Source organism: Kogia breviceps, chromosome 7 (assembly GCF_026419965.1).
Source record: "Kogia breviceps isolate mKogBre1 chromosome 7, mKogBre1 haplotype 1, whole genome shotgun sequence".
Taxonomy (NCBI): domain Eukaryota; kingdom Metazoa; phylum Chordata; class Mammalia; order Artiodactyla; family Physeteridae; genus Kogia; species Kogia breviceps.
The window spans coordinates 11320475-11345477 of NC_081316.1; the positions used below are offsets into that span (position 1 = coordinate 11320475).

The 25003-nt window shown below is 41.6% G+C and overlaps 2 protein-coding genes and 1 pseudogene across 14 annotated transcripts in view; 1 reads left to right on the forward strand and 2 right to left on the reverse strand.

Annotated features, from left to right (window-relative positions):
- Positions 1-1171: 1171 nt before the first annotated feature.
- On the reverse strand, positions 1172-3903 carry LOC131759710 (olfactory receptor 5B21-like). Its single transcript, XM_059069126.2, is given in 3 exon segments — positions 1172-2020; positions 2022-2162; positions 3823-3903. Coding segments are annotated over 3 exon segments (1071 nt in total).
- A 7602-nt stretch (positions 3904-11505) lies between these two features.
- On the forward strand, positions 11506-12052 carry LOC131759711 (mitochondrial calcium uniporter regulator 1 pseudogene; annotated as a pseudogene).
- An 8095-nt stretch (positions 12053-20147) lies between these two features.
- Positions 20148-25003, reverse strand: part of LPXN (leupaxin) — a 38929-nt gene continuing 34073 nt past the window's right edge. For all 13 annotated transcript variants that reach the window (XM_059070495.2, XM_067037300.1, XM_067037291.1 and 10 more), the window contains 2 exons: positions 20905-21053; positions 20148-20587 (listed from right to left, as the gene is read on the reverse strand). In XM_059070495.2, coding sequence (XP_058926478.1) covers positions 20318-20587; positions 20905-21053 — 419 coding nt within the window. In that variant the 3' untranslated portion in view covers positions 20148-20317. The remainder of the gene's footprint in view (positions 20588-20904; positions 21054-25003) is intronic.

Sequence of the window (25003 nt, forward strand, 5' to 3'; positions counted from 1 at the left end):
AGAACAGGGATCCAGAGGTGAGCTGAATTATTGAAAAAACAGAAGCAATGAGGGCACAAAAATCTATTGTGTGAATTCATAATAGATTCACCAAACTTAAGGATGAGGAGAAATGCAAGCATTTAATTCAGAAGACAAATATCCCTTCTGAAGGCCCTTGGAAAAACATTTTTTTCTTTAAACCTTCTGTAAGTTTTGGTTATTATGTTAGACCAAGGCCAAAAGCATAGAACAGAGTGCAGGAACTGTAAAAAGAGATACACTTAGGTTACAGTTTAAACAATTTATCTACTGAAACACATACACAAGGTGGCTTATTGTTTTCTACCAAAGTTGTCCTAACACTTTAACAGAAGGAGATGGGGAATACACAAGTACACAATCGGGTTTCCCTGGTGGTGCAGTGGTTGAGAGTGTCTGCCTGACGATGCAGGGGACGCGGGTTCGTGCCCCGGTCCGGGAAGATCCCACATGCCGCGGAGCGGCTGGGCCCGTTAGCCATGGCCGCTGAGCCTGCGCATCCGGAGCCTGTGCTCCGCAACGGGAGAGACCACAACAGTGAGAGGCCCACGTACCGCAAAAAAAAAAAAAGTACACAATCTATGAGTGAGGGTGGGAATGCGAGTGGGCACAGGGGGAGGGGTTAGAAGGATTTCACACTGGGTCACCTGACTCTTGGTCCAGTGCCTTGTCCTTTCCATCACAACCTTCTTTGAGACATTATTAAAAATACTGAAACATCCTTTGTCAGCATTAGACACGTTAACTTTCAAACTCACGGATCAAAGAAACGAAAAGCATAAGGCTGTGCCTTCCAGTTGAGAACTATTATTCAATGAAGATGTACCACACTTTAAAAACAAATGGAAAATTTCTTCCAATTAAAATAGGGAGAGGGAGAGTCTGTGCATTCACTTTATGCTTTGATCTTCTGCTTTCAACCGTGTCGGGAAACTAATGCAGGAAGGATTTTAAACATCCCAGGGTGCTGTTCACTAAATATAAGGTTATTTTTCTGAGTGAGACATTTCAAAGGGCTGCTTTTCCCCCACTTTTCCTAACAGCAGAAGTAACCACTGTTCTTGCAGAAGAAAGAACTGAAATCTGCCATACCTCAAAAGTTGAGGTGGCATCTAGGTCTGGGGGGAAGGTTTATCTCTTAGTTACCTGCCTACTTCCTACTCACACTTAAAGACTGGGAATTAAGTTTGTTGAGTATCGTCCAGACAGCATGTTTCACTTCTTTGTTCCTAAGACTGTAGATCAAGGGGTTCAGCGTGGGAATCACCACCATGTAAAACACAGATGCTATTTTGTCCATGTCCGTGGACTGGGCGGAGCTGGGCTGTAAGTACATGAAGATGATTGTTCCATAGAAAATGGAGATGGCCGTGAGATGGGACACACAGGTGGAGAAGGCTTTCTTCCTTCCTTCCCCAGAATGCCTCCGTCAAACGGCAATGTATATGAAGAAGTAAGAGACGAGGATGACCAGGAGGGTGAAAAAGACATTGAAGCCCACGACAAAGAAGACCACCAGCTTCCTCATGCGTGCGTTGGAGCACGAGAGAGCCAGGAGTGGAAGGACTTTGCAGAAAAAGTGATTCACCTCATTTGAACCACAGAAGGAGAGTCTGAAGGTGTCTGCTGTGTGGATGCGGGCACTGAGGCAGCCGCAGGCATTGAGGAAGCCACAGACATAGGAGCCCATCGTCAGGAAGGCACACGCACCCGCCGTCACGGTGGTGGTGTAATGAAGGGGCCTACACAGCACTGCACGGCGGTCACAGGCCACGGAGGCCAGGAGGTAGCACTTGACAGTGGCCAAACCCACAGAGAAGAGGGACTGAGCAGCACATCCATTGTGGGAGATGAGTTTGTTTCCTAAGTGCAGTGCAGCCACCGTCTTGGGAGCTACGGCTGTTGAGTAACCCGGATCGACAGAGGAAAGGTTGCTGAGGAAGAAGTACATTGGAGTGTGGAGGTGGGAGTCTGAGTAGGTGACCAGCATCATCCAGCCCATTCCCAACCAAAGTGATGAGGTAGGTGAACAAAAATACCAGGAGGAGGGGAACCTGGAGGTTGGGGTCATCTGTTCATCCCAAGAGGATGAACTCTGTTGCTTCTGTGCTATTCTCCACTGAGGTGAACTTCAATTTAGCCTGGCAATTAAAGAAGAGGAGCCAGTGAAACACATGAAAGTATAGAGGGGTGATATAAAAATAGAAAACTAATATATATATTGAGAAAGTACTCTGTGTAAGGCACCTGCTAGACCCTTCTATTACATTACAGCATTTAATCCTGTGAGATAAGTACTATTATGCCTACTTTCTTGGGAGCTTACTATTGACGAGAATAAGCTAATTAGTAGGGGACAGAGTTAAATTCACATCTTTATACTTCTGAAACCAATGTCCATACACTCAGAGCTTGAATTATTCTACCTGTTTACATCATAGGAAACAAAATATGATATGTCTTGTAGCCTAGCTTTTAAGATTTTGTTTATTCAGTTTTTAAAAAAATCAAAGAGAGAATAGTATGAAGTAAAAAGTATAAATCCCTCATTCCTTGTTTATTTATTTCACTCCTAAGAGTATAGCCTCTACAGAGATTTCCTGATATTTTGTATGCCAATAGAATTATATGGTATTAAGCATAGTGAGAGCTTACTGTATGCCAGGCACTGCTCCAAGAGATTTACTTGAAGTTAACTCATTTCATCCTCAAACCAACTCTTTGGGGTTGACCATATTATTTTTCCCATTTTACACAAGGAGAAACTGTATAAATGTGTAAAGTGTGCAAAATATACCCAAGGAGTATGTACGATAATACTCTTATTTCAAAATGTTCACCTTTTTCAACAATGCTGCATGATATAAAATATGCAAATAGAGCATTTTCCTTTTTACTTAGATTATTTCCAGTTGTCAGTATGTCTTATACTTGGTCTCTTTTTTCTGGCTACTATCTGCTCCTAAAATCTAGTAGCTTTTAGATGAAGACCAGAGAGCTATTATTATGAAATAATAGTAATAATAATAAGATGCAGAAGAAGGAGGGGGTGTAGGAGGAGGAAGGGGGGAGGAGAAGAGAAGAAGAGGAAAACATCACCCAAAGTCACATAACTGGTAAGTCTTGAGAGCGGAATTAAAACCTTGGTCTCTCTGCTATCAAATCCAAAGCTCTTAATTACAATTTTAATATCTTTATGAGTGTATCCCTCAACAGTAATTCAATTGTGTTTTATATTTATATATTTAAGTTGAGATTACACCTCTCCACTTCCTATCAGACGTCTTTGTTATTGATCCTGATTACAATTGAGTTCTCCCTTGCTCTGCTCTCCCAAAGCACTTGAGACGAGTGATTCACACAGTTAGTTGAGCAACTACCATGACCCCTTGATCACATACCTAAATATATGGTGAATTAATTAGAACATCAAAAGCAAAGTGTTTAAACATTTTTCATGCTAATTAACCCCACAACAAACAGCTTCTTGTCCTCTTGTCTAGCTGGGTCCACCTTTTCTGCCAACATATTAACTAAGACTCGTAGTATAAAAAATATTCAGAATTAACAGTGAGACCGGAGATGGGCAGGGCTGGAGAAAGACTTGTGTCCCAATTCTAGTGACCAGTCTCTCTCTCCTATTGTTTTCCCTCAGTCTGATGTGCTCATAGGTTTTTCCTGTCCCTCGTGGCAGAATGGTGGCACCAGGCTCAGACAGAGGAAGAGAGAAAAGATGTGAAGGAAGGAGAGAAAGGGAGCAAGAGGGGATTTAAGGGAGAAAAGGCTTCAGCTCTGCTTGACCTTGGTTAATCTGCAACTGCAGTGATCAGATCGGTAAGGAGCCTTTTTTACAACACAAAAGGAGACCGCCCAGCCCGTCATGTTCAGATGACGATTACACACACGAGTGTCGCAGCTGGTATCACAAGACCGGCTCAGCCAGTTTGGAAATGCTATTGGTCAGGAACCATGATAAAACTCCAGTCCTGGGCTTCCCTGGTGGCACAGCGGTTGAGGGTCCGCCTGCCGATGCAGGGGGCGCGAGTTCGCGTCCCGGTCCGGGAAGATCCCACGTGCCCCGGAGCGGCTGGGCTCGTGAGCCATGGCCGCTGAGCCTGCGCGTCCAGAGCCACAGGGAGAGGCCACAACAGTGAGAGGCCTGTGTACTGCAAAAAAAAAAAAAAAGATAACTTATATTTAAGGAAGTTCCTGGAAGACAGTAATTACATCCTGTGCTTTTTTTTTTTTTTTGCGGTACGCGGGCCTCTCACTGTTGTGGCCTCTCCCGTTGCAGAGCACAGGCTCCGGACGCACAGGCCTAGCGGCCATGGCTCACGAGCTTAGTTGCTCTGCGGCACGTGGGATCTTCCCAGACCAGGGCACGAACCCGTGTCTCCTGCATCGGCAGGCGGATTCTCAACCACTGCGCCACCAGGGAAGCCCCTGTGCTTTCTTTTAAAAGCTAAGAAGAGCTTTAAAAAACCAAGCAGCAGGGGCTTCCCTGGTGGCGCAGTGGTTGAGAGTCCGCCTAACGATGCAGGGGACGTGGGTTCGTGCCCCGGTCCGGGAGGATCCCACATGCCGCGGAGCGTCTGGGCCCGTGAGCCGTGGCCGCTGAGCCTGCGCGTCCGGAGCCTGTGCTCCGCAACGAGAGAGGCCACAGCAGTGAGAGGCCCGCGTACCGCAAAAAAAAAATGTGTTTATCAAAATTGTTTCTAAAGGTGTTTGAAGAATCACCCTCAGCCATCCCATCCCATTGGGGGATTTCCAAAAGAAGATTCTCAACGGAAAACCATAAGACTAAATTCCACAAAAAAAGACAATAAAGGATTAAGGAAGATAAAATAAGAGAAAATCTAGCCACTGTGGTCTATGGTGGGTGCTCAATACAAACTAATTTATCTTTTCATTAAACTATCCATCAATCAATAGAAAACAAACTTATGGTTACCAAAGGGGAAAGGAGGTGGGGGAGGGATAAATTAGGTGTTTGGGATTAACAGATACAAACTATAAAATATTTATCTCTATATAAAATAGATAAATGACAAGGTCATATATATTTATATATTATATATACATATATTATATATATGTATATATAACTGAATCACTTTGCTGTATACCAGAAACTAGCACAACATTGTAAATCAACTATACTTCAACAAAAAAATATTTTAAAAAACTATTGGTCAATCATATGAACTTGAGTCCCAGATTTTATTAACACCAGCTGGTAGCAGCATTCTACCTAGAAATGACTATGTCAGTTTCTGTTTAAGAAAAGATGACCCAAAACTTACCTAGGAGAGATTCATTGTCTCAGTTTTTCGTGGGGAAAATGGAATTGAGTCCTTTTTTTATACCTACTTCTGAGCCCCTTTCTCCTAAAAAAAAAAAAAACCATTATTTTTACCCACAGCAGAAGAATGTTAAAAAAAAAAAAAGTCAGGGAAAACATACCTAGTTCCTTGGGAATTCTGAGACCTTAATTCAGAACTGCCTTCAACTACGGGGGTTTTTGAAGCCTGCAAAAGAAAAGAAAAGCTGTTCAGTCTCAGAAGACCTCAGATTTCAAAGCGTAAAAGATTTCCTGAGGCTATGAAGTAAGTGTAAAAGCAGTTCAGCTGCGGTTGCAGCTTGTTTCAGAGGTTGAGAGGTACCAAACTGTATGAGAGGCCTGGGATGGGCCAGAAGCTGGAATCTATGTAGATGTGGGAGCCTCTGGAGGGACTCAACCCCAATCCAGAGCTCAGTAACATGCAAAGGAGTAATCAAAACCCCACTTTCCTGAGGGAATGAAACATTATTGTGAGGTGGAAAGGCTTAAAGGCCCAGGGGGAGCTCCAGGCCTTCAAGCAAGAGCTAAAATGATTGGTGATGAAGTTCCATCAAAAACTCCTTCAAAGGAGCTGCAGGGTCCAACCAACCCCACTCAGCCTAGAGAAGACGTCCTGTGAGAATTTGGGCTTTGGTACTTTCTCTAAGACTAAATGGGGAGAAATTTTCATTTTAATTTCATCTTTATTTAAAATTAGAATTAAAATTTCTAATTTTCATTTTAACGTCATCTATATTTGAAATTAAAATTTCTAATTTCAAATATAGATGATAGACTTGATCAAAATTTCCATTTGCCTAAATCCAGCTCTAAGGAACCTCAAGTTACAAGGACTTTTATGGATCAAAACAGTTTCATGAAATTCTTTTCCAATCAACTTGATTTTGAATGAGCTTTAGCATGGAGCTTACAGGAAGCAGTCTTCTATTCCAGCCCCTACTGGATCACACATTGGATGTTTCCTATGTTTCAGGCCCTTGCTAAGTACTATATGAGTGTGTTTTTTCATTTACTGTTCACCCAACTCCCCAAGAAATGTATTGATATTATCTTTCCAGTTTTTCAGTTGTGAAAATTTCAGTATATACCTAACACCCTAATCTTGGTTTCTAATAATAATCTCCAATAAAAGGAACCAGCACTCCTTGGAGTACTGACTGATTCCAAGACTAGAGCAAGGGATACAACACACAAACTTGGAGCAGCTTCTCACTCCAGGAAGTAAGGAGATGCTCAAGTCTGTCTGACTTAAAGTCCACATAGTTTTACACTGTGCTCTACTGCTCCTTTTGGGAATCAGTGTAGAAGAACAGGGCTGCTCTCAGAATCCAGAAAAGGGTCCTACTTCCCACAGGGACTCACAAATGCATGTTCCAATAGAGTCAGCTACAAAAGTGAAACTTATTTACATTTTTTCTTTTCCTTTTATAAAAAATTTCTGTTAGAATAAATTTAAATTTTTTTGATAAAATAAGAAGTGGCCAAGTAAGTGGCAAGCTAGGTGTTAAGAGGCCAAGGATGTTTTTGCACCACTCTTCAAATTTTGTAGGATCTAATCTTCTGACCCACACTTCCAACCTGAAGACTAGACTTTCCTCATTGTTATTTTATTTGATCACCAAAACAACCAAAAGGAGGATGGAGAGAGAAAGAGGGAGAGAAAAAGGGAGAGAGATTAAAAAGAGGGAGAAGGAGAAGGAGAAGGAGAAGAAGAAGGAGAAGGAGAAGAAAGAAGGAGAAGGAGAAGAAGAAGATGAAGAAGAAGAAGAAGAAAGAAGGAGAAGAAGAAGAAGAAGAAGAAGAAGAAGAAGAAGAAGAAGAAGAAGAAGAAGGAGAAGGAGAAGGAGAAGGAGAAGGAGAAGGAGAAGGAGAAGGAGAAGGAGGAGAAGGAGAAGGAGAAGAAGGAGATGGAGAAGGAGAAGGAGAAGAAGATGAAGAAGAAGAAGAAGGAGAAGAAAGAAGGAGAAGGAGAAAAAGAAGAAGAAGTAGAAGAAGAAGAAAGAGGAGGAGAAGGGGGAGGAGGAGGAAGGAAGGGGAAGAGGAAGAAGAACAAGAAGGAAAAGAAGGAAAAGGGAAGAGAAGAGGGAAGGGGAAGGGGGAGAAAGGAAAGAGAAAACTTCACCTTGTAGGTCCAACATCTAACAACTGAGACAATCTAGCCAAAACATCTGACTCTATAAAATAATTTAGTACTCTCCTTTATCTGCATTTAATATTCTAAAAAAATTAAACTGCTTAAAATGAAGACTATTAACATGGTAAAATGGAATAGGACTGGCTCTTGGCGAGTGAGAGACCCAGAATCCGCTGCTTACTAAATGGATAACTCATCATTTCCTCGTGCTCCTGAATTTATCTCTTCCTCTTCCCTCTCAAAGGCTCTTCATTCCTATGGGGATACCTCTGCTTTGACTTCTGTGGCTCCTTCACCGTTGAGCTCCTCACAAGATCAAGCTGTGACTTCACCTTCAAATAAGTATACTTTGGGGTTTGAGAAAAATAAAGGGGAAGAAAGGGGCCAATTCTGACTTCGGGGTTAGTTCAAGGCCAGGTATCTCTGAGTTAACGCTGCCACCTTGCGGCCATTGCAAGTCTTTCCTGCGAGGATTACAAGAAGAGTGAAGAAGCTACCAGTCCATCTAAAAAAGTTAGTTTTATAGACACATGGGACGTCAGCACCTTTTAAGACTTAAGAGATCACAAGGTGTTAAGGTACCCAAGACACCATGGCTCAGAGGTGATAAGTACAGTCCCTAGAGCTAGATGCACGGGTTCAAACCCCAGCTCTCCCACCAGTGCCTGGATGGCTCAGACAAGTCACTCATCCTCTCTATTCCTCTCTTTCTCATTATGGGATTGTTGTGAGAATTAAGTGAACAGATGTAAAGTATTTAGAATACTGAGCACTGTATAACTATGTGTTACCTTGTAAATATCTAATTTTATCGAGGAATAAACAGGTTCATAGAGATGAAGTGATCAGCCTAAAGCCACGCCGCTGATTAACAGCACGATTGAAACCCATGCTCTAAGACGCCTGACTCATTTCCAGCCATCAATTTCCCCAGAATTTCCTGAGCTTCTCTTGAGTCCTCAACCCCACTGAGGTGTCTGCACTCTCCGCGGATGACATTATCTTCTTTACTAAGATTGGGGCCACCTGATGTTAATGTCACATCAGCCACTCCATCTAAATTCAGGCTGCCTTCTGCCTTCCTAGCTCGGACCTTGCCCTCTTCTTTTCCCACCCCCATCATCTATACCCTCCATCCAATCTCTACTTACTCTTGTGAGATCTTTACTGTAGCAATCAGTCCCATCCTTCATACCTTCTCTTACTTGCCCTTACCCCATGTGTCCACAAGCATGCTTAATTTACCCATCCTTTCCCCAAAAGTCTCAAAAGGCTTTCTCCCACTCTAATAGACCCTTATGCTCTATGAATAGCCCTCCTGCTACCCTTACAGTATCATCTACATCATCTCCCATCCTATCCTCAGTCTACTGCACCATAGCCTCAACTATTGCCACCTCCATTCTATTGAAACAATATTCTTAAAGGCCACTCCAGAGCCTGCTTCACAGACATGCATCTAGCATAGTCACGTGGGGACCCATGCTCAGAAGGGCCCCATCCTTGGGGTTTAATGCTCTGCGGTTGTCATCTTCAAATTATTAATAATTTTATCTTCAAATACGTATTTTGTAGATAAAATCTGATGGGACAATGGAACGTGCGTGAGAAGCTTGGAACCTCGCCTCATGCGTGGTCACACCTCCCCCTGCCTTGCATTCTCCCTTCAATCCACCACGTTCAAAACTTCGATGACTTACCTATTGCCTACAGATTAACGTGCAGCCTCTCCAGCCTGACATTCAAAGCAAACTAGCCCCAACCAACCTTTGCAGTTTTATTTCTCTTCCTTTATTTTAGTTTAATTTTTATTTTATATTGGAGTAGAGCTGATTTACAATCTTATGTTAGTTTCCAATGTACAGCAGTGATTCAGTTACGCATATACATATATTCATTCTTTTTCAGGTTCTTCTCCCATATAGGTTATTACAGAATATTGAGTAGAGTTCCCTGTGCTATACAGTAGGTCCTTGTTGATTATCTATTTTACATAGAGTAGGGTGATTATGTTCATTCTTTTTACTACTACCAAGTATCCTACTTTATCCACGCACACCCGGAAAGGCACCCCTTAGATCCTCAATAAAGGAGCTCCTTTCTCCACCTACCGTATCAGGCACATTTCCCCCTTTGCCTTACTTCATGCTTCTCCGCCCTGCCCCACACCCCTGCCTCAGGTTGGAATGCCCCAGTTTTCTTTTCCTGCTTCTATGTGAAGATTCAAATTAAAGCCGTCTCTACCATGATGTTTTTCTCTGAGATTCTGAGAAACATGTGTGTCTCCTTCTATTTATATCACTTTTCCAAATTGCCTCCTTTTGTTTCCTTTCCCAGAACCGAATACGTTCACGTTTCCCACCTGCAGGTCCTTCCTCTTTCACTGCCCTGACCTCTGCTGCCAAGGAAGAAACCCTCCTGTATGGACAAGCTCATATTAGGGCTGAATGTGTGACTCTTCCTAGACTGTAAGCTCCTTGAAGACAGAGACTAAGTCTTACTATATTAGGTTTTCCCCTGGAACCTAGAACAGTCCTGTAAACAGCAATTGCCTACCAAATTATGCAAATCCTACCTGATTTTCTATTTAAGAAATTGGACTAGGAACAGGGATGGATGTCATTTGAGGAGCTCACTTAGGGCAAATTTATTTGTCTTTAACTCACCAAACTAACATTCAGATCACCAGACGTGGTAATGTTAAACAGCACTGTATGCTTCTCATTAAGAATAAAAATGGAAAGAATAATAATGAAAAATTATCTATTTATAGATTTGCAAACCCTGAGGGCTTCTGTGTTAGTGAAAAATAAAAAAGAAACAGTTTAAACTGGTGCTTTGAAATGTATCTCCCCATCACCTTTAAAGAGGAAACCAACAGCCATCGGCTGTATCACAGCACATTTGCATATGTAAACTCATAGAAGATGGACCATCCTTATTCCTTAGAATAACACCTCATCTCAGCCTCCATCTCATCTGTCCCCTGTTGTATCTAGTTTGATTACCTTCTTCATCTTAAGACTCCAGTATCTCCATCTGTGACCTTCGTCCTCTCAGCACACAAACATCCAAAAAATACTTCTCAACTCTGATCATCCTTAGAGCTACCCTTCTAACGCAGCTTTAGTTTCCACAATATATTTCAAAAGAGCTGTTCATGTGCACTGAGTGAATGAACAAAGAGATGATAAAAAGTCAAATGATATTGCACAAGGTAACAGAATTAGTAAGCAGTAGAGCTGGACAGAAGCCTACACCTGAAGTCAAGACCCACAACATAAAGCTGTCCCAACTTCCCTGGTGGTGCAGTGGTTAAGAATCCACCTGCCAGGGCTTCCCTGGTGGCGCAGTGGTTGAGAGTCCGCCTGCCGATGCAGGGAACACGGGTTCGTGCCCTGGTCTGGGAAGATCCCACATGGCGCGGAGCGGCTGGGCCCGTGAGCCATGGCCGCTGAGCCTGACGTCCGGAGCCTGTGCTCTGCAACGGGAGAGGCCACAACAGTGAGAGGCCTGGGTACCGCAAAAAAAAAAAAAAAAAAAGAAAGGAAAAGAAAAAAAAAAAAGAATCCACCTGCCAATGCAGGGACTCGGGTTCTAGCCCTGGTCGGGGAAGATCCCACATGCCGCGGAGAGCAACGAAGCCGTGCACCATACCTACTGAGCCTGCGCTCTAGAGCCTGCGAGCCACAACTACCGCACCCTCTAGGGCCCACATGCCACAGCTACTGAGCCCGTGAGCTGCAATTGCTGAAGCCCATGTGCCTAGAGCCTGTGCTCTGCAACAGTAGAAGCCACCGCAATGAGAAGCCCACGCAACCCAGCGAGGAGTGGCCCCCGCTCACCGCAACTATAGAGAAAAGCCCTTGCACAGCAATGAAGACCTAACACAGCCAAAAAATAAAATAAACAAATAAATAAATAAAATAAAAAATTGTAAAAAAAAAAAAAGCTGTCCCCATCTTTTAACTAAGGTTCAAATACATCAGTCCCAAATGAGCCATAAACCCATGCCTGAGTGTGTTTACTTGAAGGAAATGGGTTTACTACTCGACAAGCAGAAATCGTTGCATCTGCATTGGTCAAGATCATGCAGGCCAACATGGATCTCATCTACAGGGATATGTCACCAAGATGCAGCAGGACATCATTCTTCAGCAGATAATGTCTCAGGTTGCGAATGTGAAAAAGGATATGATTATTATGAAGAGGAGCAAATTTCCATCCTTCAAAGCAGAAAATGAGAAAATGAAACTTGAACTATATCAATTAAAACAAGTTATGGATGAAGTGATAAAAATCAGAACAGATACAAAATTAGATTTCAATGTAGAAAAGAGCAGAATCAAAGAACTATATTCATTGAACAAAAGAAAGCTGCTGGTAATGAGAACAGAAATAGTGATATTACATCGCAGCAAGATCAGGCCCCCATTTACAAAGACACTGAGGTTGCTGGCCTCAAAACCACGGTAAAGTTGTACAAGCTTGATAATATTAAATAGTGAGCGGGGTCTATATTTATGTGCCTAATGGTTAAGTCTGGGATTTCATGACCTGTGTATATAATAAAGTGTCTATTGTTTTAAAAAAAAAAGGATCAAAATTTGCCTGTTGATGAGTTTGGAATTAGATAACAGAGTGAAGCCACCAAGCTCATGACCAGAAAGCATGTGGAATTGTATCTTTGAAACTGTATCCTTTTGAGTAATATTATGGACTGAATTGTGTCCCAACAAAGTCCATGTGTTGCTTTGCTGTTTATCTGAAACTAATGCAACATTGTAAATCAACTATACTTCAATTAAAAGGAAAAAAAATCCTATGTGTTGAAGCCCTAATTCCTAATGTGTCTGTGTTTGGAGATAGGGCCTTCAAAGAGGTAATTTAGATTAAATGAGGCCATAAGGGTGGGACCCTAATCCAATAGGACTATTGTTCTTATAAGAAGAGGCGGAGACACATGCACAGAGGAAAGGACATGTGAGGACAACAGAGAGAAGGTGGCCATCAGCAAGACAGGAAAGAGAACTTAGGAGACACCAAACCTGTCGACACCTGGATCTTGGACTTCCAGCCCTAGAATTATAAGAAAATAAATGTCTGCTGTTTCAGTCATCCAGTCTGTGGTGTTTTGGTATAGCACCTCTGGCAAAACGAATACAAGTAATAATGATGCCTGGGAATTTCGTGTGAATTATGGTTAAGCCATTGACAGGCAGTGAACATCATGGCCTTGGAAGGTTCCTGAACTCTTTTCCCTTGGTTCTGCTTCCTTAACCTGAGTTCGCTGTTTTCTATGTAGGGGAAGCAGCTAACTGGATGGATTTCCTGTGCCATGGAAATCATTCTGTCTTGAGCATTATTTTGTCAATACGTTGCTGCAAAGGAAGATTATCAGCTCACACTGAAGCTCTTCTCCTTATCTCCCAGCATTTTCAATTCCATCAGCTTTCATCCTTATCCCTAAAAAAGATTTCTAAAATCATACAAAAACAACTAAAAGCCTGCCATGGTTTCACAGTCTCCATGGAAATTCTGCAGAGGGAAGCTATACTGACTTCCTCGCATATCTCTTGGACTATTTTGTTAATGCCTCTTATGTATGGTTCTTGGATGTTTACAAAGCTCTTTCGCACTTATTATCTTGGTTAATCCTCACAGCAAACCCATGTTCGGAGAAGATAAATAGCTTAACTAATGTTCACATAATTTGTAAGTGGTACAGTTGGCCTGTGAACTTGGGTCTGTCTGGTACCAAGGCTCCAGTTCTTGCCACTATACCCCTAAACATCATAGGTTGCACCACTGGATCACCCTTCCTGCCCTAGTGACCTCACTCATGCCTTGAAAATTCACCTCATGGGACATATTTCTGAGATGTATTTTACACTGTGGAAGTAAAGCCTAAGGGGAAGTGTCCCAGGCAAGGCATACTAAACAGACATTGGCCTGGTTCTAGTGCTATCACTAAAATTGAGTGATCTTGGCCTATTCATGTAATTGATCATTTTTCCATAGGTAAAACGGAAATAATAATTTCATGGCCCACTCTTTTCCTCCCTAAATCCCCTCCACCATTACTACACTGGCTGTAAGCTAGTGTAATGCATTAAGCTTTCTAGAACTGGGAACATTTTAAAATTCTGCAAACAAATGGCTTACGACCCATTCCAGATGTGATCATCAGTGACTCGAAGACCTTTCCAGTGAAGTTTTTCTTACGTGCTTACCTCCTCATAACTTTCCCCAACGATGCTCTCAGTTTCCATGTCTGGCGGTACTCGCAGCCAGGGGCACGCTGATGTTTCCTACTGCAAAAGCACCTGTGACTCAGACTAAAGGCTTTCTTTGGTCAGAAGCAGGTGCAGCTTGCATAGCGGGAGGCAGAGGCGGGGTGGGGGCACTGGCCGGCATCCCACGTGGTCCACAATAAACCTCAGAGGTCACGCAGCGTGTTGAGCTCCAACTTCCCCAGCAGCAACCCGTTCGTTAACGAACGCTGAACTGGCCCTTTGCTGTCTCATTCCCTCGACCCCCCGCCACCTGTACATCCAGCAACACCCTCCTAAATAGACTCTTGCACATGAATTCTAGTCTCAGGGTCCACTTCTAGGAAAAGCCAAACTAAAAGCCACTCCAGGATGAGAGGTGGTGTCCCCAGGCAATTTGCGTAGGGAATTAACCGAGTGACTGGATCCCCGTTGCAACCTCTGCTCCTCACAGAGTGTGCCCTAGGTCACCCTTCTTGTTTCCCCATGTTTCCTTCTTTAGTGGAAGCTCTGGAAATGTCACCTTGTCCAACTCACAAGCTCTCTTGTATATCCCATAACTTTCTCCCCTCCTTCTTTCCCTCTCTTTCAAAATTTTCACATTATTTTAGGAAAACCTCTCTCCCTCTAAGCTCCCCCACCTTATTTTTGAGCCTCCAATATTTCTTAACTCATATCTGAAAATGCAAGGGCACCAGACAGGGAAAGTCATATTTTCCCAGTGTCACTGGACATAATGAAAACCATCACCCTCAACCTCCAGAGCACTAAAAAGTATCGCTACAATCTCCTCTCAGCATCACTATAAATGTCTTCTTTCTCTTCCTCAAGCTCTTATAAACCCAATTTTCTTCAAGTACCAACTTTCGGGATAAAGGTAAATATAATTCTCTTATAATTTTCCAATTTTTTTCCTTTTTTGTTTACAAATGAGGCATCAAGGTTTTTTTGTTTTGTTTTTGTTTGTTTGTTTGTTTTTGTGGTATATGGGCCTCTCACTGCTGTGGCCTCTCCCGTTGCGGAGCACAGGCTCCGGACGCGCAGGCTCAGCGGCCACGGCTCACGGGCCCAGCCGCTCCGTGGCACATGGGATCTTCCCGGACCGGGGCACGAACCCGTGTTCCCTGCATCGGCAGGCGGACTCTCAACCACTGCGCCACCAGGGAAGCCCCATCAAGTTTTTTAAACTATTTTTCACTACAAATACACAGCATTACAGTAACATTAAAGATTTAACCATTTTCTATGCAGGGGCACTAGACAAAGCAGCATATATAACATGATTTTCAACACATTTTTGCATCTCAGAGGATGGCAGCACCCTTCCCTCTTTTCTGCCCCCTTAGTGATATCGATACACATCACTCAACTTTACTAGCAAATTGGACAGGAACAAGAAGTTTGTTTTCTAAATATATGAGCTATGCACAGGATGCCTCAGACTTAAAATACAGCATTTCACTGTGCTCTAATGTAAAAAGTACTGGGCAGTGAGCAGATAGTTTTTTGGTCTATTTGTTTTTCATGGTGACATGCAGTGTACATTCTGCACCACTACAGAGTTTACTTGTTTATTTATTCATTTTTCCACAATACTTTAAGTTTACAAAAGAAAGAATATGTCTGTTCTGCTTACTCAATTAATTGGTGAGACAATTCCAACTCAAATCAGCTGAAGCAAAAAATGAAAAGTTACAGCTTCCCAGTCTGAAGCTAAGATGCTGATATGTTAAGACTGAGTGGCTCAAAAAAAAGAAGACATTGCCTCTCCATTACTTACCTCTACTTTCCTCTGTGTAGGATTCCTTCTCAGGCTCCCCAAGTGATGCTGAAGATACTACTTTTCAGCAGCAAAGGGCTATTAATATCCTCGGAGCCAGAATCCTAAACAAATCAGAGGGCCTCTTTCCCAATAAGTCCAGGGGAGGTCCTGGGGAGCAATCTGATTGGCTTTGCTAGGGCCACATGTCTACCCCTGATCCAATCACCTTGATCCAGAAGAACAAAGAACATTTACTGGTCAGGCCTGAGACTTGGAGCTGAGGGTAAAGTCAGCCCCACCTAAGCACATGGACTGAACAATGGGAGCCATGCAGTTCCTTGTGGAGAAACTAGACTGAAAAAAATGATGCTGAGAAATGTACTTCCATTCTATTTCATATCCCAAAGGCAATAAAATCCAAAATCAAATTGTCTCACCAACTCTGAGTTAAAGTTTACAGGAAGTAAAGTCCTGTTTGATTTCTTTCTTTTTTTTTTTTTTTTTGTGGTACGCGGGCCTCTCACTGCTGTGGCCTCTCCCGTTGCGGAGCACAGGCTCCGGATGCGCAGGCTCAGCAGCCATGGCTCACGGGCCCAGCGACTCCGCGGCATGTGGGATCTTCCCGGACCGGGGCACGAACCCGCGTCCCCTGCATCGGCAGGCGGACTCTCAACCACTGCGCCACCAGGGAAGCGCCTGTTTGATTTCTTGATTTGTTCATCCTCAGCTATAGGAGTTGTATCATTTACACCCGTGATCTGAGATATCTCTCACTGGAACTGGGATAGTTTTCCCAGGCAGAAATGTTATTCCTAGAATGCAATATTTGTTGAGATTTGGTGATACCTAAAATAAGGAGGCAAGATGGATTGCTCTCACCAGGATGCCAGAATGTCTATGCAATTATCAGAATCCATGGCCTGTCAACCTAAATGCAGTTAGGAGCTGTCTTTTCACAGGAAGTTAATTTAAACACTATTGTGTTTACCATAACTGGGGAGGAGGAACCTCCTACATTAGCAGTATTTTACCGAATAGATTTGAGGATAGATTTGAGACATCGCTGCCTCTGGGCAAAATTATACATTTGTAACAAGCACGACTCAAGCACCAGCACTGATCTGAGAATTCTTTCTTCCTCCTCCAGGGGATCCCAGTAGATTTCCATTTCCCCTTTGACCTCTGGGTTCTCAGCACTTACATGCTGCCCTGATGGAGAGTTTTATCTACTAACACAACCTCCACAATATTTTGAGGGCAAGTAGTCACCTTTTTAGTCTCGTGTTTTCGTGGCTGCCACCTCTGTCCTTATTAAGGACCTGCTCACACCTGAGACACTTGCCCCTAGAGACTTGTCACTCCTCACCTTTACTTCAGCTAGAAGATCTCCCTTCTCAGATTCTCACACTGAAGCTGTTGTTTGATGTTTCTTAATGCCGTGCCCCCCCCCACCCCCCAGGGCCTAGGGAAGATCAGTATCTCTGCCATATGTTGCTTGTAACATCATGTTCCTGGCTCTCTGCTTTTACATTCTGTAAAGTTCTCAGGCATGTTCCCTCGGGGCACTGGAAAGTTCTAGTTTACCTTCCATATTATCTTGAAACTCAGAAGCTCTTTAATATTTTTGTTTTTGAACATACAGTCATATAAATTCAAGATTCATTGCCCTCTTTTTACCAGCACCCAGATTTTTCAATATTCACATCTCCTCCACAGAGCCCTTGTGTTTTTAGAAACTTGGTCCTGCCCCTAACTCTGGAAATGATCTAGTTTGGTTTAAGGCAAGCTGCGTAGTACAATTCCCCAGCAAAAATCACTGGTTGGTATGTGACCTAAGCTAGTACAGTTTAGGAGGATCTCCAGACTTTTGCTTTTGCAAAGATAGAGAAAAGTACTCTCTTGCCCTCTGTTGGTCACTAACAGGGAGCCTGTAGCCAGCAGCCAGCCTACAAGTTTACGTGCTAGAATTTGTATAGAAAAATGATTGCCATCTTTATCGAAGTATCGCCTTGGAGGACTCTATACTTATTCCAAAGAATCATTGGCCAAACTGAGGATTTCCTCCTTGAGAATAGAGTTCCCAATCTATGGCACATTCTTTTATAAAAATATATAGCCTCAGAGGTGGAAAAAACCTGTCTTTTTGAGGGTAGGTTTTACATTTTTATTTTTTTTAATTAATTTTTATTGGAGTATGGCTGCTTTACAATGTTGTGTTAGCCTCCACTGCACAACAAAATGAATCAGCCATACACATACAGGTAACCCCTCCCTTTTGGACTTCCCTCCCATTTAGGTTACAACAGTACATTAGGTAGAGTTCCCTGTGTTTCTATTTTAAAAGCGATAACTTACTCAGAACCAAGAGTAAACAGGTATATAACAGTGTGAGAATAGTATTTTTTTAAACAGGTGAACTTTAAAATTTTGAGTGGTTTCCTTGTTGCTAAAACCCTGGTCCTGAAGGCAGCATCTCCTTTTGAACAAATATATAACCACTTACTTTCATTATGAAAAGAAAGAGTTTTCACTTCTTAATTTCACCTTAGTAAACTCTGGTTTTTCTTCGAAACTTTTAAATACATAGATTCTACCGTAATCTCAAAACAGCTAATCCTTAAAAAAAAAAAGTCAGCACCTGAATGTTCTTTCTTAAGGGTTAAAACCCAAGTTTCCTTTGTCAAATTCCCAAAGCTACCATGTTAACATCTGCAAATGACATCACAGAGTCATATGCAGTAAAGAGGATGTTTAGAAATCGAACATATATTTTGCTTAGTCTGGTACTCTCAGCCAGCCAAACAGGACAAAAACCCAGCTGGCTCCCTACCTGGGTGGCCTCCCACATAGTTGGGATGCATTTGGAGTTCCTATTTTATAGAATTAACTGTTACTACTTCCTTTTAATTTTCAAAAGCCCCTTATCATCCGTTCCAATAAAGGAGATCAAAATGATAAAGCTTAGCAAGAATCATTTAATCCATTTCAGTTTTCCAAGAAATTCTGTGCCCACATTAATAATCTAAAGACACCAAAATTCAGCCCTATTTTTAAAAATACCTCCAGTGAAGGAGTTTTCCTCAGTAATTAAAAAAAATTTTTTTTAATAAATTTATTTAGTTTTGGCTGCGTTGTCTCTTCGTTGCTGCATGGGCTTTCTCTAGTTGCTGCTAGTGGTGGCTACTCTTCGTTGCAGTGTGCAGGCTTCTCACTGCAGTGGCTTCTCTTGTTGCAGAGCATGGCTCTAGGTGCGTGGGCTTCAGTAGTTGTGGCTCCCAGGCTCAGTAGTTGTGGCTTGCGGGCTCTAGAGAGCAGGCTCAGTAGCTGTGGCACACAGGCTTAGTTAGCTGCTCTGCAGCATGTGGGATCTTCCCGGTCCAGGGCTCGAACCTGTGTCCCCTGCATTGGCAGGTGGATTCTTAACCACTGCGCCACCAGGGAAGTCCCTGAAAAAATTTTAATAACAAATAATCAAAGTTATTTTTAAGATCATGGTAAGAGAGATATCGTATAGACTTTATCAAGATTTCTTTTGAGGAAGCATTACTCCTTCTGAAGCTGACTTGAGATAGGACATGAGAAAGTCAGATTCCTTAATAGCCTGACAAGTTTTCGTACAATTTTACTTATTTTTCAGAGGAAAAAATAATTAAGTGGAGATTTTTTTTTACGTGGGCCTGGGATTTTTCGAATCCTAACTGGAAAATGGTGAAACGAGGTTTTATAGCATCTTTCTTCAGAGATGCTCTAAGAACAGCCATCTTGTTTCTCTTTATGAGACAACTATGAATTAAGGAAGATGCATGTTTCATTTTTTTAGACAGTTTTATTGAGATATAATTGATATACAAGAAAATTGGACAAATATATACAAATTTATGAGTTTGGGCATATGCATACATGTGCAAATATGAATTTGGAATTGCCTAGTGGAAATCACTTTTTCCATAGGTAAACAAAGTGATGAAAAACTTTTAAGAAGCTTTGCCAACTTTTAATCAATCACTGAAGTGCAAAAGATAAAGTGAATGTTATGAGCCCCAATTAAGAGAAAAGTTAGTGACTAGGAGTCCCCCCTTTTACTTTCTTTTGAGTTAAACGAAGTGTCCATTGTATGGAAGTAAACAAGAGGTATGATACAAATTTAATTGCACATTGTGCCTAGTATATAACATGGGAAGCAGAAAGTTTATTTACCAAAGTAATATGACATTGAGTCATTAAAACCACAAGCTACTTTATTTATCTATGATGTCAGTATTCAAAGTTGTCCAGTTCAAAATCTACTTTCTCTTGAAGAAGAAATACACTGAAGGGAAATGCGAGGAGCTGAAGAGTGATATCATGATCCCTAACAGCAAGAATAAAGTCTGCAGCAGTGATTGTGAGAAAGTGAGTCACGGGGAAATGCAGGTAGCTTAAAAGACCCAGTTCTATGAGGGCCAGAAAAGAGAATATCTGAGTAGAGTCATCATAGGGGTGAAAATGGGGAAATGTGAGTAAACGAGTGTGGAATGAATGTGTGCATGTGGAAAATACATCTGCAGAGGCACTAGACAGCAGGTCCAAGATCTAAATTCAAGTACCTGATTAAAAAAAAAGACTTGAAATCAAAACTTAATACCACAAGCCTAGTCATGTAACGTCTAGACGTTCCCTTATTTGTTCATCACCTTTGCTTTCTCTGTAAGCCTACTGAGCAGAAGGTCAGCAATTACAAAGGTACTCTTTCCTCTCTTGGCTTAAATTTTATAGCAAATCAGAAGAGGGTGTGGGTTTAGCTGAGATTACAGTGGGAAGAGCTTGTTGAAGCAGGTTTGACAGTAGGTCTTGTCATCCTGCTCTCTGAAGATTCCCTTCGACAGCTGCGTCAGGCAGAAAGCACATACAAAGTGCTCAGGATGGAACTTGTAGCCCATGGCACTGATGCAGCGACCAGTGATGGGCTGCCCACATCCGTGGCAAAGGGTTCCTCGGCGGTGATGGTAGTGGAGTTCACAGAACGGACGTCCATCCAGTTCAAAGAAGGAGCCACCAGAAAAACTGCTAAAGCAGTCCTGGGTGGTGGAGAGAAGAAAAAGAAAAGGGAGGCAGATGTCAAGCAGTAAAAGCATCAGCAAAACTTCAGCCTTGAAATCCCCGCCAGTTTCCTGCCAGTGCAGGAATTCACTCGGGTTCTTGACAAATAGAGGCTAGAATATTGCCCATTTGCAAGACAGACAAGCAAATGCGCACAATGGAGGCTGTGTTTTGTGTTTCTTTTAAGAAGGCCCCTGTCAAATTCTCATCCCGAGCTTGAACCCTCTTACCAGCTGCCTCTCAGAAAGGAGAACGCTGACTTTCCCTAAATCCAAAGATAAGTGAGTATACAGACCCCACAGACAAAGCACTCTGGGTGCCAGACAGTGTCCATGGCTGAAAGGTAGTTTTCCAACACTGGGCGGTTGCAGCCACCACACTTGGGTGAGAACATGGCTAAGAAATCCTTCCGGCAATACGGCTTCTTGTCCTTCTCATGAAAGCCTGGAGAGAGAAAAATCAAGGGTTCACTACTGCACTGTGAGACCGTAAACCAAGTTAGAGACTGAGAAGAGGCCAATGATTTAAACACTCCCAAACTCAGGGTCTTCATATTCAAAACAGTGCTAATAGATACCTACCCCAAAGGGCTCTTAGAAGAAATATATGAGATAATGCAGGTAAAGTGTTTCCGTATCGTGCCTGGGTCATAGTAAGCATTTAATAAGCATTAAGGTCTATTCCTCCTCAATGCCTTTGTACTGAGTATTCCCTCAGCCTGTTCAGTTCTGCCCCGGGCCTTGATATGGCTAGCTTCACCTTGTGTTTCAGAAATCAGCTCAAATATCATCTTATCAGAGAGGCATCTCTTTTGCCTGTATCTACACGTCATCTTTTTTACTGTTTTTATAACATTTTCCATTATATGAAATTTTGCGGTCTGTCGCCCATCAATGGAACATCTGCTCTGAAAGAAACTAGATATTGTTGCTCTGGTCACATTATATCCCTAGGGCCTAATATTTAAAAATAAAGTACTATTAAGTAATAATTTCCAAATCGATGCAAGATCTAAATATAATAATGGAAACCCTACAAATACCTGAATTAAATATGGATAGGCTCCTCTTTAATCGGGGAATGAGAAAATTGTAATAAAAACGGCTCACATTTCAAAAGCAAGTCAGAGACTAATAAATTTAGCTACATTAAAAATACAAATGAATGACTCATACATGACCAAAAAACATCATAAGCAAAGACAAAGACAAAGGACAAACTGAGGAAAATATCTGCTAATTATATCTCAGAAAAATATAGCTAATACAAGAGTTCCTAACTAGATGCATGATTTAAAGTATTGTTTTATAAAGTTTTTAAAAATATAAAATAGAAAAAATATCAATCCCTAAAAATTATATCAAGTTTAAGCAAATTAACTTAATTGTATATCAAATTGATGATATGACAAAGAAAGGCAATGATTCATTCATGTGGCTTTAAAACACAGTATTTTGACTGTATAGTCATACTGGATCTATCCTAAAGACAAAAAGAGCTAAAAAGAAATTTTAAACTTTTTTCAATAATCTTGTTTTTGCAACATTTATATTGATTTCTTTAAAATAATATGGGTAGATTTATAAGAAAGCAAAAAATCAGTTATGGTAATTTGGTAATACCCTTGGTAGGCAAGGTTTTCAGTGTGAAAGAAAGATACAAGCATAAAAAATGGGGTGGGAGGGCGAGGCTGGGGTGATGTGAGAGTAGCATTGACATATATACACTACCGAATTTAAAATAGTTAGTTGCTGGGAAGCAGCAGCATAGGACAGGGAGATCAGTTCAGTGCTTTGCGATGACCTAGAGGGGTGGGATAGGGAGGATGGGAGGGAGGCTCAAGAGGGAGGGGATATGGGGACATGTGTATGTATATGGCTGACTCACTTTGTTGTACAACAGACATTAACAGTATTGTGAAGCAATTATACTCCAATAAAGATTAAGAAAAAAAAGATTTCTTTTAAATATATAAATATCTCAATCCTGGAAATTAATCCATACAAATAATACAAGAGAAGAAAATTCTACATTTAAAGATAGTCATTACAGGACTTCTCTAGTGGTGCAGTAGTTAAGAATCCACCTGCCAATGCAGGGGACATGGGTTCGAGCCCTGGTCCAGGAAGATCCCACATGCCGCGGAGCAACTAAGCCCGTGCGCCGCAACTACTGAGCCTGCACTCTAGAGCCCATGAGCCACAACTACTGAGCCGTGTGCCACATCTACTGAAGCCCGTGTACCTAAAGACCATGCTCTGCAACGAGAAGCCACCGCAATGAGAAGCCAAGCGCAACACAACAAACAGTAGCCCCTGCTCGCCGCAAGTAGAGAAAGCCCATATGCAGCAACGAAGACCCAATGCAGCCACAAATAAATTAAATAAATAAATTAAAAAAAAATAGATAGTCATTACAACACTACTAAGACATCAGAAGTAATCTAACTACACTATTACAAGCACATTTATTGTAGTTGTTTTCAGTATTTGGAACTACAATGCTTCAATGAACATCTTCAGGCATATAATCCATTATAATTTGTTTACATAAAGAAAGCCCTAATGGAATAACTGATATTATTTAAATTATTATTATAAAATTATGAAACATGGAGAAATGCTTAAGTAAAAAAATGGAATATCAGATACACTATAACTTTTGTATTCATAAATATTAATAAATGTAGAAAAATATTGGTAGGGCAAATTTTTTGTTGCATTAGGTTAAGAAGGTAACAGATTATAAATGAAATTTTATGCAGTCTTCTTATTGTCTTTGCAGTAAAAAAAGAGAAATATAATAAACTAATGCATTCTCAAGCACTTATTCAAGTGATATATTCCCTCTGCTTCAAAAATCACTTCCCAAGATACCCAGATGGTTTGGTTCTTCACTTAACTCAGGAGTCTGCTTAAGAGAACAACTGATCAGATCACCCTATTTCAAACAGAACCCTGTCACTCTCCCCACAACCTCTCCTAACAAATAGAGCGAGTTAGTTAATTAGTTAGTTAGTTGGCTAGTTTGGTTATTGTCTGTCTTTCTCACTAGCATATATGCACCATGAAGACAGGAGCTTTGTTTTTTGTCATTGTCTCCCTAGTACCTAGAATAGTATCTGACACATACATAGTAGCTGCTCAATAAATATTTATTGAATGAGCAGACATATGAACAATATTACAATAGCAAAATTGAGCCCATCAGCTTCAGAAGAGGCTTGCCCCACTTCAAGATTAACTAGAACATGTATAAAAAGGTGAAATTTTCTGGAAGAAACTCTCCTTAGCATTTACAAGGAGAGTCTACCTAAAATGAAGAGGACTATTGGCAATCCCATTTGTGCAGGGAAGTACTTTGTACTGGTTCCAACTGAGGGCTCTCCCTATAGTATTAAATCAAAATTAGATTCTTCACAGCATTCCTCCCATTTTACAAGTGAGAAGAGGGAAGCTCAAAGAAATTACATATAACCAATGTCAGTGGAGGAGCTGAAATTCAAATCTAGGCCTAACTTCAAAGCCTAACTTGGATGTCACACCCCTAGCTTAAATGCATTCTGACCTTGTGGGAACTGAGAGTATCAGCTGAGCCCAAATATCATAACTCAATAACTTTGTAAATATGAGAGCTCTCTAACTGTGCCCCACCAAAACAGCATGTAAGCAAAACATGCACAGTGGATTGGAAAGCAGCCCATCCAAGAAAGATTATTTCTAGAAATACGCTTTGATAGTAGCAGCCAGACCAAAAACAGGCAATAGGGGTAGCCAGGTTTGGGACCCAAATCATGTAGCTGCAGTGGTCTGTTACCTGCGGGCACTTTTTTTTTTTTTAATTTTTATTTTTTTAACATCTTTATTTGAGTATAACTGTTTTACAATAGTGTTAGTTTCTCCTTTACAACAAAGTGAATCAGTTATACATATACATATGTTCCCATATCTCCTCCCTCTTGAGTCACCCTCCCTCCCACCCTCCCTATCCCACCCCTCTAGGTGGTCACAAAGCACAGAGGTGAACTCCCTGTGCTATGCGGCAGCTTCCCACTAGCTATCTAATTTACATTTGGTAGTGTGTATATGTCCATGCCACTCTCTCACTTCGTCACAGCTTACCCTTCCCCCTCCCCGTATCCTCAAGTCCATGCTCTAGTAGGTCTGTGTTTTATTCCCGTCCTACCACTAATCTCTTCATGACTTTTTTTTTTCTTAGATTCCATATATATGTGTTAGCATACGGTATTTGTTTTTCTCCTTCTGACTTACTTCACTCTGTATGACAGACTCCAGGTCTATCCACCTCATTACAAATAACTCAGTTTCATTTCTTTTTATGGCTGAGTAATATTCCATTGTATATATGTGCCACATCTTCTTTATCCATTCATC